This window comes from Rattus norvegicus, chromosome 15 (assembly GCF_036323735.1).
Source record: "Rattus norvegicus strain BN/NHsdMcwi chromosome 15, GRCr8, whole genome shotgun sequence".
Taxonomy (NCBI): Eukaryota; Metazoa; Chordata; class Mammalia; order Rodentia; family Muridae; genus Rattus; species Rattus norvegicus.
This window is the reverse complement of record NC_086033.1, coordinates 29,097,711-29,116,055: the sequence shown is the minus strand read 5'-3', so window position 1 is coordinate 29,116,055 and position 18,345 is coordinate 29,097,711. Positions and strand designations below refer to the sequence as shown.

Sequence of the window (18,345 nt, the reverse complement as noted above, 5' to 3'; positions counted from 1 at the left end):
CTAGAAAATATACTGAGTGGAGTATCGCAGACCCAAAAAGACAAATGCAACACATACTCGCTTACTTCCAGAACCCGTCTCTAAATCTTCACCTCTGAATATACCACCTGTAGTAACTGCAGAAAGCAGGAGAGTTAAAAGAAACCATGGGGGTCTTCAGAAGAGAATAATAGATGCTGGAGCTATGAGAGAGACATGGGTAACATGGAGGAATGCTTACCTGATGAGCAGAAAGCAGCAAACATTGGGAGGGGGAGGGAGGGAGAGAAGGGGGATAAACAACTTTAAGGATGTTTGAAAGAACCATAATCATACTATCTCATATTTGCTTTAAATTGCTTATATAAGTGTATCTTATATATACATGAATATATTTAAAGAAATTATGACATTTTGATGTGGCAATTATTCCCAACAAAAACAACCCCCCCAAAAAAAGCCACCATTGGGTCATGCATATCTCCTTTGAACTGTTGATCAGGGGAGTCCATTGACCCCCAAAACTATATATTCTGTTGCCATTATCCAGATAAAAAACTTCAGCTTGTGTAAAGTCAGCATAATTAGCCAGCATAAGGCCTACTTAACATGATGGAATCCATGCCCAATACTCTAAGCCTAGCCCACTATACATGTCTGACTAAGCAATGAACCCTGGATGAGAAACTATTAAAGTCACTTCCCTAAACCAGTCCTATTTCTAACTGTATTCTAAATATGGAACCTACACCCAAAGATAAGTGTAGCTCCCATACCATGTGGTGGTTGGAGTGATAAGCACCCCACAGGATCAGATCATATGTTTGGGTATTTTGTCACCAGTTGGTAGATGTCTTCAGTCTTGAATAATGTGGCCTTGTTGTAAGAGTATCACTGGGGATGCCATTCTCTCTCTCTCTCTCTCTCTCTCTCTCTCTCTCTCTCTCTCTCTCTCTCTCCTGCCCTTCTTTAAGGCTGTCATCTCTACATGTAAGCCCCCAATAGCTTATCTAGCATGCTGCCTATTTGATTGTTGCCATGCTCCCTGACATGATGATCATGGACTCCTCCCCTGAAATTGTAAGCCAACACCCCAGTTAAATGATTTCATTTTGTAAGTTACCTTGGCCATCGTACCTCTTCACAGCAATACGAAACTAAGACATAAGAGTGTACAAAAAAATAGTTAGAAATTTTAAATTAAAAAATAAACTATTTTGGAATTATTTCTCAAAATAAGATTTCTCTGTTTAAACCTGGATGACCTTGAACTTAGAGATCCACCTACCTCTGCCTCCTGAGTTCTGGGATTAAAGGTATGAACCACTACCATATCTCTCTCTCTCTCTCTCTCTCTCTCTCTCTCTCTCTCTCTCTCTGTCACACACACACACACACACACACAAACACACACACAAACACACAAAGAGAGAGAGAGAGTTGAACTTTCTCATATATGTTTTAAATATCTGTATGTTATAGTTTCCATTGCAATTAAACCATATGATAAGTGCTTTACTACAAGACACAGGATGTGGATTGGGCTCCAACCCCCATAGCAAGTTTGATGATAGGCTGCAGGTAGGTGCCTGGGAAACATTGTGTACTTGCTGCACAGAAGTAGATGGCTGAATCTTCAGCCTGTGTGGCTGTGATGTGCAAGGAGAATTTCTTGGCTTTCTTATCCAGTAAAACTGTAAATTTTTGAGTCTCCTTTCTGTCCACATTTGAACGAATGTCTATCACAAAGTGGAGACTCTTTCCAGCTTCTTGCTTGTACCAAGGGAAGTATGATGAAGCACTGTCTGTGTACGTGCAGTTGATGACAGCGGTGTCTCCCTCTACAACACTCAGTGTAGAAAGAACCTGCTCAACCTTCTCTCCATGGCTCTCCCCTACACAGAGAGGAAAACAGACAGGAGGAGAGCAGTCAGGCAGTACTCTGCTTAAAATCTTTGACCACAACAATTAGAGGAAACTGTATAAAATAAACTGCCCACGGATCTCTAAGAAACATCCACCAAATATTTTCTCTTGACCCCAAATCTTCAACTCACAGTCCATCCACAGCCAGGAGAACAGGAATACAGTGTGAATGGACGCCTTCATCGTTCTTCCTGCCTGGGATCAACGTAGACTTGCAATCTCGTGCCAAGCAAGCTCTTTGTCTTTCCAGGTTTTCCCTTTTCTCTAACAGTTATAGCAGCTTCCTGTGTTATCTTACTAGCCAATAAGAAAACGGATGCAGTGCTTCAGGATGCAATGAAATGAGCTTGCTGTGCTTCTCATCAGCTGCGCCCTACTGCCATCTTGTGGCCACTTCTCTAATTACTGAAAGCCGTGAATAAAGATGTAGAGATGGGGTTGGTTTTTTTTTAATGTTACTGAGTCATTATTAGTAACCTGGAAAGAGGTGCACACAGTCTGTACCACTGAATCATGGGCTAGGATAAACATTTGAAATCAAAATGTCACTACGATTCATCCTTATGAATGAAGGCAAGAAAATATTTAATTTTCAGTCAATAGCATTTTTCTGGGCAAAGAAGGGTTAAGTACAGAGGGAGGAAGAGAGTATGGCAGAAAGGATGGGTGCATGAAGGGCCAACTAACATTAAGGATGTTTCAAAATTGTGTGTGTGTGTGTGTGTGTGTGTGTTTGTGTGTGCACGCGCGCGCATGTATGTGTATGTGTGTACAAAACAGAAAAGAGAAGAAAGAGACAGACAGAGACAAAGTGAATTAGCACAATACCACACCCCCCAGCAATATAATTCCAAATAAAAAGCCCAAAACCAGCTCTGGGACACATCCCCTAGTGTTGATCTGGAGCAGCCATGGAGACCCCTGAAATAATGGAACCTGTTGCTGTTGCTCTTGGTCACCCACCAGAACTTGATGGCAGGAACACAGTGCTGAAGACACTGCATATTTGGTCACAGGACTTAGCACAATCCAGCCAGTACTAATGAGGAAGCCTCCTCCTTACTGTCCACATTTTATAGTGTCAAAAGTGTGACTAAGGCTGCCAGGGGAGAAAATTTAAGAAGACTTAGCCTGCTGTGAGCCCTCAGATCTACAGAAGTGACCATCATGGCAAGATACAGATATGCCCATTGGCACAAGGACAATGTGAATGTTATAAGAGTGGTGAACTACTTATTTTTTTAATTTCAGGCCTACTTCATGGTAGAAAAATGTATAACTGGAACTATAAACAGGTCAAGCACTTATGTCCATAGGGAATATAGGTCCCAGGTGGGGGAACTACTACTATTATTTTTGCTTAATGGATGCACTGTCAAACTTCCCTCTACTTTCACAATACCAATAGAGTAGTGCGGCAGTCGAACCTAATTAGAGGAATAATCTTTTGTACAGCAGCTCGTGGGAAACACACAGACTCACAACTGGTCAGCACGTTGTTTCTTTTAAATTTTTATTTTATTTTACATAAGACCGTTTTTACACACACACACACACACAGAGAGAGAGAGAGAGAGAGAGAGAGAGAGAGAGAGAGAGAGAGAGAGAGAAATTCCAAAATTCCAAGAGGTATAACTAGGCTTCATAATATATCTAGTTTTAGTTTGTTTTGTTGGTAGTTTTCTGATTCAATTTTTTGAAGAACCCTCATTCTGATTTCCTTATAAAAATTGCTTTAAAACGAATGTGAAAGAGAGAGGCATCCAATATTGAAGGTTATGTATTATCTCAAACTCTGCTCTTCAAGAATAGTTTTGCTAGAGACCTCACTTGCGGCATTATTAATAATCAAACAATCTCGTCTTCATCACACAGATGACTATAATAAAATGAACAGATTCTATCTCTGTGAAAAAGAGGCAGGGTGATGAGTTCTTGAACTCTTTCTACTCTAAAATTAGAAACCATTTTGAGTCTGAGAGTGCAATGAGAAATCTGGCTTGCTCTGAGAAATGTTTGACTTGCTTTGAGAAAAGCCCTTGATTTGTTTCTCCTCCCATATTAGAAAAAAATGACTCAGCAATTACAAGGAGAAAGCTGATTTGCTCTGAGAAATGTTTCCCTGTGGCTGAGTGGTAAAAGAAAAATTAGAATCTCAAATATCATTATGCTACTCATTTGTAAAAGGCAAACACGTACAAACTTATTCTCTGTTTATTTACTATTTTACTTTGTGATGGGAATCAAATCCAGATTTTCATGCATGCTAGACAAGTATTCTACCACTGACCTATGTCCTAGCCCTGAAAGTTTATTTTTTGACTAGGCAGTGACAGGCATGTCATTGCTGGCATTTCCTCTAGCATGGGAGCCAAGCCTCTAAACATGAGTCCTGGCTGCATTGGTCACTCATTTCTCTCCCAAACTTTACAATAGTGTGTTTCCACAAAGACTGAAAGAAAACCTTTCAGCTCTACATTCCCAACACTGTTTCCTTCTGCCTAAAAAACATCTCGTTCTGCTCTAATCTCCTGATGCTTTAATTGTTTCCTTAAGAGTAATTCTTGGGACATCCAAACATTGCCTGGGTCCGCTGCAGGGGTTGTACAAAAAGAAACTGACTCCAAAGAGCCAATTAAGAATTGGTTTCTGTTTTGCTATTTCCTTTTATCCTTTTATGTTATTGCATAAGGGGAAGGAGAACCAACCCTGAAGAGTTTTCAGGAAAGTCACATGGAAGCCTCTAGAAGCTTCCTAAAAGATGTGCAATCACAGATATAAAAAGAGTTTTAATGAAGTCATCCTATAACCAGGAAACTATACACCTACTAGGAATGATAGGCTAACAAATGAGTCCAGTGCAAACAATAGGTTACCTCTTTGGAAATGATGGCCAGTGAGGTCCCATAGACCCTACTCCTCAAACATTACAGTCTAACGCCAATGATCTTAGTTACACTACAGCACTTGACGGTAAGAACTTATTACAGAGATTCCGCACCTTTAACTTATGAATGAACACGAAAAGCTTGAGCTTGTACTCACTTGGAAGCTTCATCCCTACTGGTCATCTCTCATAGCGATGGAAGATGCTATTCACCCTACCACAAGAGTAAGTCTTAGCCAGCTGTGAGTTCTGAGTGCAGTAATAGCAACGGGCCTGGCAAGCCATGGACACTGGCTTAACAGAGGCAAGGATATAATGGAGATAACCGCTCATCTTCTGATTGGATTTAAGGCTTGATCTGTGAGATGATATACATACCTGAAGCAAAGGGGAACCTACTAATGCTAATCTGATAACTGGATATAGTATTAAATCAATTCGTAAAAGCTTTCTTAAATTTCATAAGAGAAGCTTTTATTTGAAGTCAATGGAAATTAACACAGAGACCCATAACCAGTCAAGATACAGATATAAGAGGCTGCAAAATGACCACCTCAAAATGGGACCTCTCAGAATATTTTGCAGAAGAGAAAATGGAAAAAATTTAAGAGTGGAGTTGGTGGGTGACTACAAAATCTATCCAGACACAGCAATGCAGTTGTACATATGAACCTGTGATGGTTGTGATAGATGCCTAAGACCTGTGCAAGTTCAAGTCAGACAAAAATCCCTGCATAGAGATTGATCAGGCCATATATTACCGGTCATACACACTAATGTCCTCTATACCTCTTTCTACTTATGTATCTTATTTTCCTAGTTTTCTTCTTATCTGCATATTTTTTTCCTGCACTCTCTGTGAAAATAATGGATATCTGTGGAACTAAAATACTTTCTTGGTCTGTGAAAGTTGAGATATTTTACCTAAGAACAGTAAAATTCCAAACTCCATATAGCCAGCAGATAAAATGGGAAGTTGGTAGAGACTCTGATTATGATGGCAGAGATCATGATTTCCATATTATTTTTATTACTTCTTATTCATGCATTGAAAGGACAATTTATCAGCCAACCTGATGCACTCTGAACTCTATTGGATATACAGCTGGTATTTAGAATCCTGAGATTGATTTTTAAAAATAGTAATGTGTTACAACCATTCTGGAAGTCAGTCTTGATGTTCTTCAGAAATTGGACATGGTACAACCTGAGGACCCAGCTATACACATGCTCCACTGTGTTCACATCAGCCTTATTTATAATATCCAAAGCTAGAAAGAACCCAGATGTCCTTCCACTGAGGAATAGATAGAGAAAATGTCGTACATTTACACAATGGAGTTCTATCCAGCTATTAAAAACACTGCCTTCATAAAATTCATAGCTAAATGGATGGAACTAGAAAATATCATCCTGAGTGAGGAAACCCAATCATAATAGAACACACTGATAAGTGGACATTAGCCCAAAAGCTGGGAATAGCCAAGATACAATTCACAGAGCACATGAAGCTCAAGAAGTTGGAAGACAAAAGAGTGGGTGCTTCAGTCCTTCTTAGAAGGGAGAACGAAATATTCACAGGCAGAAATATAGAGACAAAGTGTGGGGCACAGACTGAGGGACATGTCATCCAGAGACAGCCTCACCCAGGGATCCATCCCATATACTGTCACCAAACCCAGACAATATTGTGGATGCCAAGAAGTGCATGCTGACAGGAGACTGATAGTGCTTTCTCCTGAAAGGCTCTGCTAGAGCCCGACAAATACAGAGATAGGTGCTTGCATCCAACCATTGAACTGAGAATGGAGTCCCCAATGGAGGAGTTAGAGAAAGGACAAAAGGAGCTGAAAGGTTTCCCAACCCCATAGGGTGAACAAAAATATCAACCAACCAGACTCCCCAGAGCTCCCAGATACAAAACAACTAACCAAAGAGTACACATGGAGGGAACATGGCTCCAGCCACATGTGTAAGAGAGGATGGTCTTATTCGGAATCAGTGAGAGGAGAGGCTCTTGGCCCTGTGAAGGGTCAATGCCTCAGTGTAGGGTAAAGCCAGGGCAAGGAGATGTGACGGAGTGGATGGAAGGGTTGGGGAAGAAACAGAGGGTAATAAAGATGGAAACAGGATGATTTGTGTTATATATTTGAATTAAGTATCTGTAGAAGTGAAAATTTCTTCACTTTGCAGGGACAATTGATGCTAGTTATATAGAGCTGAAAATCTACTGTTCTTAATAATAAAACAACATGGCTGACTCAATCTCTTCTGGGAAGTATTTTCTCAAGGTCATGACATAGATTCTGTACATAAAAGTGCAGCAGAGCTTGGCAATTGTGTGTTTCCAACCTGAATTGATTTTGAAAATGTGAAAGGGATATGAGAAAGTTATTAGGACTTGATGCTGTGTAGCAGGATCAGAATCGGCCTGAAGAGAGGCCATTAGTGATGGTGTAGCCTCAGATGTAGTAGACAGCATATGACACTGAAGATCCTAGGACCATGAAATAACTACCAAGAACATTGGCAGGTGTGGATTGTAGCCAGACTGAAGCCATGAGTTAAGCTGCTTATGCTGCAGATGGTAGAAATGAAGAGGTAAGCCTACCCAAGCCCTATGGAGCCCAGAAGATTAAAAGTGAGTCCCAGACCCTGAACCCTGAGCTATTTACACTGTTGGAGTTTGGATTTGCATTTATCTAATGGCAACTCTGCCCTGCTTCTTCCCTCTTAAAATAAGAAGTACAATCGAGAGACTTTGGGCGTTTAAACAGACTTTGGATATTTTATCTTTTCTTTTGTTTGTGTGAGTCTTAGCTTTTAACATTTGAGCTATTTCTTCAGCCCAGGTTGGATATTTTTGAAGAGACTGAACTTTTAAAATGTTTACAATTTTTAAAGACTGTGTGACTTTAAAAGTTTTACTGTGTTTTATATTCTCACATTTGCATCAGATATTGGGGGGCAGAAAGTTTACCGTGTAACAGTGATGCAATTGTGTGTCAAGTTGTCAAGGGGTGAACTTTACTGGATAGTTTTTGTCAACTTGAGACAATCTAGCACCATCTCGGAACAGAGAATGTCACCTGAGGACTTGCCTCCATTAGATTTTGCTGTGGGCATGACTGTAGGATTTTTTTTATTAATGATTGGTGTGGAAGGGACCAGTGAATTGTGAGTAATGTCACTCATGGACAGATGGTCCTGGATTGTATAAGAAAGGGACCACAGCCATCTCCCTCGCATTACCCCACTACGACCACCAAAATAAAATTCTCAGAGGCTTCATAACTGTGGTAGTAAAGGAGCAGTGCAAATTACTCAACTAATATAGCTCCTAAGAAGATAAAATCTGAGAAAAATATGTAAAAGTTAAAATAAAGCAGAATTAATGTTCACACAGAAGATAATTAGAAAGTGGGAGAATGAGCAAAGATAAAATATCAATTAAAATGAAGAATTAGCTTCAGAAAGGGATAAAACTAAAATTAAGAGAATCACATATTCTTATATGCTAACCACAGAGGAAAAAACACTTGAATTGAATAAACACTTTTAATTTTTATCACTGGTCCATTTAGCTTTAACCTTTATGGTTTGAATCATGACTTCTGAAGAGATTTTTTTTTGTGACTGAATATTTCTTGTTTCTCTAAAACAGCATTTACGCAAAAGGGGAGAAGCCTCATCATCCAGGGTATATATGATTTCTGTGTCACCAGAAATCTCAAGGGCACTGGTCAAGAAGGAGTTTACGTTCTTCATACATTTAGTATTTATCTAATGTCAGGTCAGGTAAACCCTGAGGTGCACCCTCTCCAGCATGTTTACCTTGAAGCTGACACCCTAAGAAGTTCAGAATGTGTCTGCATTCAAAGACAGGCACTTTCAAAATGATCAAAGCAAATGAGGCCAACTCTAATTAAGTGAGACTGATGCTCACGTAAGAATAGATGAGCATCCTCAGAGCAAAAGCGTGTGAGGACTTAGGGAGGAGGGGTCATCTGCATACAAGTCAAGTGGTGGACCTTAGAGAAAACTAGTCAATATCTTGATCTTGGAATTCCACCCTGCAGAACTGTGGTAGGTAGGTAAGTAGACAGACAGACAGACAGACAGACAGATAGCATACATGTGTCCATGGGGAAAAGACTAAGCCTGAATTGTTGCAATTCTGTCTAAGCTCCACCCCCACATTTACCTGTCAACAGCTATGTTTGCCTGATGAACTATAAATGGGTTGCCTCTTCCCTCCTCTCTCCCCTCTTTCTTCTCTTGCTCTTGCTCCTTTCTCTTGCCCTCTTCCCCTTGTCCCTTCTCCCCCACATTCTGTTCCCCCTTCCCTACACATGCTCATGGGTGGACTCTATTCCTCTCTTCTTCTAGTCTTCTTCTTTCATTAAATCTCTCCATGTGGAAACATGTTGGCCCATGTGCCCAGATGCAAGCTGAGATTTCTACCCTAACATGAATGGCATGCAAAGAGTTAACCTGCTATATATGGTGCTTAGAGAAAATGTCACTGAAGTAGATTTGAGCAAAAAAAAAATGGAAATTATAAACATAGTCAAGGGGGTGATTTTCAAAGCAAGAATGAAGAGATATCCACTAAGTATTTTTCTTAGAGTTTGCAGTGACACCTAGTACTTAAGTTAATAAAACATCTGGGCTTCTCATGAGTGAACTAGGAAGTGATTGGGTAGGAGATGTTTATTTTGTTTTGTTGGTTTGTTTTAATAATTAAGATTGCTTACTTTTTTAAAAAATTATATGACTGATTAAAAAAAAAAAAAGAACATGTACTCTATCAAATAGAGATGCAGGAAACCCAATGTACAGGACTTGAAGTCTTTAGGGCCGACCAGATATTCTAGTGAGACAAAAGGATAAGTCTTTGTGAAAAGGAGACAAACTCTAGATCAAATTAAAAAGTTAAACCACTGGATTTCCTTTTGTTTGGTTGTTTTTTAATGCTATATTTATACAATATGATTTTTCGTCTTTCTAGAGCTTTATAACTTAAACTGATCTTCTGAGGTATTCTTTATATGCTTGTATAGTTGGAGTAATTTAAAATGGATATTTTTGTACTATACTACAGAAAGAAGGAATACATCTTCTATTAACATGTGTATATCCTGGGCTGGAGAGATGGCTCAGCGGGTAAGAGCACTGACTGCTCTTCCAGAGGTCCTGAGTTCAAGTCCCAGCAACAATATGGTGGCTCACGACCATCTGGAATGGAATCTGATGCCCTCTTCTGGTGTGGGTGAAGAGATGGACAGTGTATTCGTATGCATGAAATAAATAACTCTTAAAAAAAAAGAAAATCATAACATGTGTATATCCATGCATTGATCCCTAATTTTGTTCAAGGTCTATGAATCTCTTTGGAGTAGCTGTCTATGCTACTCTATCTAATTCTTAACCTCTGTTATCTCCTAAATCCACAATCCAAGTGTCTTTCTCCCAGCAATGTCTTCCAGCTTTCCCAGTGCCTTATTCAGTTCCCTTTACTTGACCTATGAACAGAATTGAGTACACTCATCTTTTCATCTTAATTCACTTTCTCCCAGGACCAAAGCACCCAACACTCAGCATCCTTTGACTCCATGTGTATCCCAACTGTTGACGTATTACACTGAAAAAGAGAACACACCAGAGGAAGGAAAAAGAGAACACACACATGAGGAAGAGGCTGAAGAATATGCTACATTTTTGGGCTAACAGAATGATGGGAGCCAAACAAGAAAGGCAGGAACCTATTTCCACAAGACGGGGACTATCTCCACTGAAACCTTCTACTTTTAAATTCAGTCAAATATAAAAATCTGTACAAATAACAAGTAAATTATCAGATTTTGAGAGGGGGAAAATGAAATAACCCTTTCTTATTGCAGGAAGAATGGAGCACATATAGCCATATAAGCCAGGGCTGTCTCTAAAGATGATAGCTCCGTGAATGACATGAGTCAGGGTCAGAGGGTTAGGACCATAGGCAATGATGAACACACAGTTTCATTCAACAAGAGATTTTGTATTTAAGAAATCACAAATTCATCCTAATATGGTGGTTCATGCATGCAACTCCAGACCAGTGTCGATTTAGACAGAAGGAAGAGTTCAGAACCAACCTCAGGTTCAAAAGTTGTTCAAGGCAAGCCTGGGCTACATAAAGTCCCAACTACAAAACAAAACAAAAAAAGGAAATCACTGTGATGTATGACTGCCTTCATTCTCTCTGATTAATCCTAAAGTGCGGTCATGCTTTCTTACTGTTCTCCTAATGTGTTCCTAGTGTTAATTTGGATGTGTTCATGTGTGGTATCAACAATAGCAGACCTGCCCATGGACCCTAAATGGTTGATCTCAGACACACTCAGCAGCCAGCCCCCCGATTCTCAGAGTTTGTGCTCAGCTGCCCCTGTGGTTTCTGCCACTGTGTCATTCAGAGCACAGTAGTACACGGCCGATTCCGACGATTGCACTGAGGCTTTCTGCAAGTGGAAAGACGTGGTTTCTTTATCATAGGTAGCTTCAAAACCTCTGCTGCTTCCCTTCTCGTTGGCCTTTGAGGCTCTAAGGAGGAGCTGTGGCCCTTCTCCGGGATACTGCACATACCAGAACAGGGCTGGGTACTGTTTGGTTTCATAGGAACAGTTCACAGTCAGAGAAGCCCCTTCAGAGAGTGTCACTTGGCCTTCTCTCTGAGTCACCGAGTCTCCATTGCTTCCTCCTAAAAAGTGAAATTAGTAACGATTCAGGGCAATGATGACCTGTATTCTGCCTCACAAAAGAAGCTGTTGTTAAATTTTACATCAATATCATGAAACAAGATAGAAACTCAATGTACCATTCCACTTACCAAACACTAAGAAGAGTAAAATCATCAGTTCAGGACAACAGTTCATTTTCTGAGCCACTGGAGTATGTGAATACTAATCTCTTAAGATAAGAAAGGTTAGGTTGTAGGGAAAGAATAAATATAAGCTCAGAGTAAAACAGGAAATGTGTATGTGCTGGATAGACACACCCCCACACATACTCACGCTAACCCAGAGGACTGCTGACCTATATTCTCAGACTGAGCTGTGCAGAGAGATGAAGCACCACCTTGGAAACATGACTGGGGGAGGCCTGTTGACCTTTGTGAACCTGACCTCTAGCTTAGACTGCCACTGCTTCTGCCAGCACCATGTGCCTTAATGACCATCAAAGGGCCTGTAACATATTCCTGAATTGGGATGATGCATAGCAGTTAAAAATATTGAAATGACCTAAATATCTATTCCCCAAATACAAGGGCACCTACATATGTAAAAGAAACCTTACTAAAGCTCAAAACACACATTGCACCTCACACAATAATAGTAGGAGATTTCAACACCCCACTCTCATCAATGGACAGATCATGGAAACAGAAATTAAACAGAGACATAGACAGACTTAGAGAAGTCATGAAGCAAATGGACTTAACAGATATTTATAGAACATTCTATCCTAAAGCAAAAGGATATACATTCTTCTCAGCTCCTCATGGTACTTTCTCCAAAATTGACCATATAATTGGTCAAAAAACGGGCATCAACAGGTACAGAAAGATAGAAATAATCCCATGTGTGCTATCAGACCACCATGGCCTAAAGCTGGTCTTCAATAACAGTAAGGGAAGAACGCCCACATATATGTGGAAGTTGAACAATGCTCTACTCAACTATAACCTGGTCAAGGAAGAAAAAAAAGAAAGAAATTAAAGACTTCTTAGAATTTAATGAAAATGAAGGTACAACATACCCAAACTTATGGGACACAATGAAAGCTGGGCTAAGAAGAAAACTCATAGCTCTGAGTGCCTGCAGAAAGAAACAGGAGAGAGCATATGTCAGCAGCTTGACAGCACACCTAAAAGCTCTAGAACAAAAAGAAGCAAATACACCCAGGAGGAGTAGAAGGCAGGAAATAATCAAACTCAGAGCTGAAATCAACCAAGTAGAAACAAAAAGGACCATAGAAAGAATCAACAGAACCAAAAGTTGGTTCTTTGAGAAAATCAACAAGATAGATAAACCCTTAGCCAGACTAACGAGAGGACACAGAGAGTGTGTCCAAATTAACAAAATCAGAAATGAAAAGGGAGACATAACTACAGATTCAGAGGAAATTCAAAAAATCATCAGATCTTACTATCAAAGCCTATATTCAACAAAACTTGAAAATCTGCAGGAAATGGACAATTTCCTAGACAGATACCAGGTACCGCATTTAAATCAGGAACAGATAAACCAGTTAAACAACCCCATAACTCCTAAGGAAATAGAAGCATTCATTAAAGGTCTCCCAACCAAAAAGAGCCCAGGTCCAGACGGGTTTAGTGCAGAATTCTATCAGACCTTCATAGAAGATCTCATACCAATACTATCCAAACTATTCCACAAAATTGAAACAGATGGAGCACTCCCGAATACCTTCTATGAAGCCACAATTACTCTTATACCTAAACCACACAAAGACCCAACAAAGAAAGAGAACTTCAGACCAATTTCCCTTTTGAATATCGACGCAAAAATACTCAATAAAATTCTGGCAAACCGAATCCAAGAGCACATCAAAACAATCATCCACCATGATCAAGTAGACTTCATCCCAGGCATGCAGGGATGGTTTAATATACGGAAAACCATCAGCATGATCCATTATATAAACAAACTGAAAGAACAAAACCACATGATCATTTCATTAGATGCTGAGAAAGCATTTGACAAAATTCAACACCCCTTCATGATAAAAGTCCTGGAAAGAATAGGAATTCAAGGCCCATACCTAAACATAGTAAAAGCCATATACAGCAAACCAGTTCCTAACATTAAACTAAATGTAGAGAAAGTTGAACCAATCCCACTAAAATCAGGGACTAGACAAGGCTGCTCACTCTCTCCCTACTTATTCAATATAGTTCTTGAAGTTCTAGCCAGAGCAATCAGACAACAAAAGGAGATCAAGGGAATACAGATCGGAAAAGAAGAAGTCAAAATATCACTATTTGCAGATATGATAGTATATTTAAGTGATCCCAAAAGTTCCACCAGAGAACTACGAAAGCTGATAAACAACTTCAGCAAAGTGGCTGGGTATAAAATTAACTCAAATAAATCAGTAGCCTTCCTCTACACAAAAGAGAAACAAGCCGAGAAGGAAATTACGGAAACGACACCCTTCATAATAGACCCAAACAATATAAAGGGCCTCGGTGTGACTTTAACCAAGCAAGTAAAAGATCTGTACAATAAGAACTTCAAGACTCTGAAGAAAGAAATTGAAGAAGACCTCAGAAGATGGAAAGATCTCCCATGCTCATGGATTGGCAGGATTAATATAGTAAAAATGGCCATTCTACCAAAAGCGATCTACAGATTCAATGCAATCCCCATCAAAATACCAATCCATTTCTTCAAAGAGTTAGACAGAACAATTTGCAAATTCATCTGGAATAACAAAAAAACCCAGGATAGCTAAAACTATCCTCAACAATAAAAGGACTTCAGGGGGAATCACTATCCCTGAACTCAAGCAGTGTTACAGAGCAATAGTTATAAAAACTGCATGGTATTGGTACAGAGACAGACAGATAGACCAATGAAACAGAATTGAAGACCCAGAAATGAACCCACACACGTATGGACACTTGATTTTTGACAAAGGAGCCAAAACCATCCAATGGAAAAAAGATAGCATTTTCAGCAAATGGTGCTGGTTCAACTGGAGGTCAACATGTAGAAGAATGCAGATCGATCCATGCTTATCACCCTGCACAAAGCTTAAGTCCAAGTGGATCAAGGACCTCCACATCAAACCAGATACACTCAAACTAATAGAAGAAAAAGTGGGGAAGCATCTGGAACACATGGGCACTGGAAAAAAATTCCTGAACAAAACACCAATGGCTTATGCTCTAAGATCAAGAATCGACAAATGGGATCTCATAAAACTGCAAAGCTTCTGTAAGGCAAAGGACACTGTGGTTAGGACAAAACGGCAACCAACAGATTGGGAAAAGATCTTTAACAATCCTACAACAGATAGAGGCATCATATCCAAAATATACAAAGAACTCAAGAAGTTAGACCGCAGGGAGACAAATAACCCTATTAAAAAATGGGGTTCAGAGCTAAACAAAGAATTCACAGCTGAGGAATGCCGAATGGCTGAGAAACACCTAAAGAAATGTTCAACATCTTTAGTCATAAGGGAAATGCAAATCAAAACAACCCTGAGATTTCACCTCACACCAGTGAGAATGGCTAAGATCAAAAACTCAGGTGACAACAAATGCTGGCGAGGATGTGGAGAAAGAGGAACACTCCTCCATTGTTGGTGGGATTGCAGACTGGTATAACCATTCTGGAAATCAGTCTGGAGGTTCCTCAGAAAATTGGACATTGAACTACCTGAGGACCCAGCTATACCTCTCTTGGGCGTATACCCACAAGATGCCCCAACATATAAAAAAGACACGTGCTCCACTATGTTCATCGCAGCCTTATTTATAATAGCCAGAAGCTGGAAAGAACCCAGATGCCCTTCAACAGAGAAATTGATACAGAAAATGTGGTACATCTACACAATGGAATATTACTCAGCTATCAAAAACAATGACTTTATGAAATTCGTAGGCAAATGGTTGGAACTGGAAAATATCACCCTGAGTGAGGTAACCCAATCACAGAAAAACACACATGGTATGCAATCATTGATAAGTGCCTATTAGCCCAAATGCTTGAATTACCCTAGATGCCTAGAACAAATGAAACTCAAGACGGATGATCAAAATGTGAATGCTTCACTCCTTCTTTAAAAGGGGAACAAGAATACCCCTGGCAGGGAATAGAGAGGCAAAGATTAAAACAGAGACTGAAGGAACACCCATTCAGAGCCTGCCCCATATGTGGCCCATACATATACAGCCACCCAATTAGACAAGATGGATCAAGCAAAGAAGTTCAGGCAGACAGGAGCCGGATGTAGATCTCTCCTGAGAGACACAGCCAGAATACAGCAAATACAGAGGCGAATGCCAGCAGCAAACCACTGAACTGAGAATGGGACCCCCGTTGAAGGAATCAGAGAAAGAACTGGAAAGCTTGAAGGGGCTCGAGACCCCATATGTACAACAATGCCAAGCAACCAGAGCTTCCAGGGACTAAGCCACTTCCTAAAGACTATACATGGACTGACCTTGGACTCTGACCTCATAGGTAGCAATGAATATCCTAGTAAGAGCACCAGTGTAAGGGGAAGCCCTGGGTCCTGCTAAGAGTGAACCCCCAGTGAATGTGATTGTTGGGGGGAGGGCGGCAATGGGGGGAGGATGGGTAGGGGAACACCCATAAAGAAGGGAAGGGGGAGGCGTTAGGGGGATGTTGGCCCATAAACCGGGAAAGGGAATAACATTCGAAATGTAAATAAGAAATACTCAAGTTAATAAAAAAATATTGAAATGAATTATAGTTAATTTTTCATATCTCCAAATTATTTTAGCAAAAACAACAATCTGCACAGTCATGTTTACAATGTTTTATTATTGGCATACATTTTAAAAAACACACAAAACTTGACTAATAAAGTTTATGTTTTGTAGTTAGAGAATGAAAGGGAATAACATTGTTCAGATAAATGAGAACAAGGACAATTTTATTGGTTTTAAAGTTAGTTAAAACTTTACATTGAGTGAAATTTTATTGACTTAGAAATATATAGATAAACTGTTATAATTTGTTCAAATGACAAATACAACTGTCTAAAGCTTTGTGGACGGCCACTTCCTTATTTGTGATCATAAATACATTCCACGCTTGAGTCATTTTCCAGTGGACTACCACATGTCCCAAACTAACTGCATAAGAAACTTAGAAATGGCATGAGATGGCGTTCCCAGGTAAGAGAATGTACAAGGAGCAAATAAGCCTATCACAACTACTATTCATAATTACAGAAATGCCATCCAATAGCTACCAGGTGTCTCAGTTGAAATGAAAGAGCCTACGTGTCACTCTATCATTGACTTCCTACAGAGAAACAAATACTGCTCTGCTCACACATGATAGTGTGCCTCAGTTGTACAAACAGAATCTTTGTGAGACCTCAGCTGTCCTTGCTCCAGCAGTTATCAGTGAGCCTGGGAAAGGAAATATTTTTGTAAAATGTCTGTTTCCAATGATTATCTGTCTCAAATGAGCAGAAAATACTAGAAATGAGAAACAGAAGACTTGTACATAGCCCCTTGCAATGGTATAAGATTCCTTATCCCAACATTCTTTATAAACTCCAAATATCCCCCTCCTTCCTTGAAGATGCCCATTTCCTGCAAAAGAGTATCTGCTCTTTGCTGCTTGAAATCATTTCATCTTCTGAGGTCAGACTCTGGTCTCCTTCCTACCTTCTGTCTCTTAACTCTGTGCTCCTATGTCTGCTGGAGTAAGGATGGCTTCCTACTTCCCTACCTGTGGCTGTGACAAAACTGCTTGATGAAAATAATTTAGAAGGAAGAGGACTTATTTGACTTAATCATTAAGGTCACGGTCCACCATACCAAGGACTGGGTGCCTGTCACAGCATCGGAAGCTTGAGCCAACTTGTCACATCACACCCGTAATCAGGAACAAAGAGCATAGAATGTTTGCATGCCATGCTCTACTAACTCTTCTGCATTTCATGCGGTGTGCAGGGCCCAAACTCTGGGAATAGTGCTTCCCATGTGCAGACTGTGTCTTCCCACAGTGATTATTGTAATCTGCCACAGACATGCTCACAAGACAACCTAATCCAGAAAACTCCTTATTGCGATTCTCTTCAGGATGATTCTACACTGAGTCAAGGGAACTAAACTAAAGATCACAGTTGGGGAGTGCTTCTGAGGCTCTTGAGGTGTGGAGTGCAAGCAGTGAACTTCCTTATCACTGAACTCGGTGTGGAGCTGACAGAAGCCAATACTTCTCCCTCTGCTGCACACCGTGTAAGCACCCGCTACAGCTACTGGTTATGCACAACTGAGTTGTATCTTAAGTCTAATGGACGTAATCAGTCATTAGAAAATGCAACCTACAAAACAAACATTAAGAAGGCAATCATGACCCCCAGTGAACTAGACTGGTGGGGGGAGGGCGGCAATGGGGGGAGGGTTGGGAGGGGAACACCCATCACGAAGGGGAGGGGGGAGGGGGATGTTTGCCCGGATACCGGGAAAGGGAATAACACTTGAAATGTATATAAGAAATACTCAAGTTAATAAAAATATATATATATATATATATATGTATATATAAAAAAGAAGGCAATCATGTCTCAAGGGCTATTTAATGCTTTTTATCTTGCTATGTCACTTTTCCTGGGAGCCATGGCCTAATGTTTATATACCCCACATAGGGTTCCAAGGATAGACCCAAATAATTCCAGAGAAGTCCGACTTGGAGGACCAGTGAGTTTACTTAGTCCTTACATGGATGATGAGCGTGAATGATTGAGAGTTGCTCAGCCGCAGAATCTTCCTCAGCATC

General features: G+C 40.1%; 2 gene segments (V, D, J or C); both read right to left on the bottom strand.

The window, feature by feature from the left end:
- LOC134482295 (T cell receptor alpha variable 13-1-like) lies at window positions 1-2,088 on the bottom strand. The segment is given in 3 exon segments: window positions 1-116; window positions 1,587-1,874; window positions 2,037-2,088. Coding segments are annotated over 3 exon segments (456 nt in total).
- A 9,108-nt stretch (window positions 2,089-11,196) lies between these two features.
- LOC134482294 (T cell receptor alpha variable 9-1-like) lies at window positions 11,197-11,706 on the bottom strand. The segment is given in 2 exon segments: window positions 11,197-11,531; window positions 11,661-11,706. Coding segments are annotated over 2 exon segments (381 nt in total).
- Between the last annotated feature and the right edge of the window lie 6,639 nt (window positions 11,707-18,345).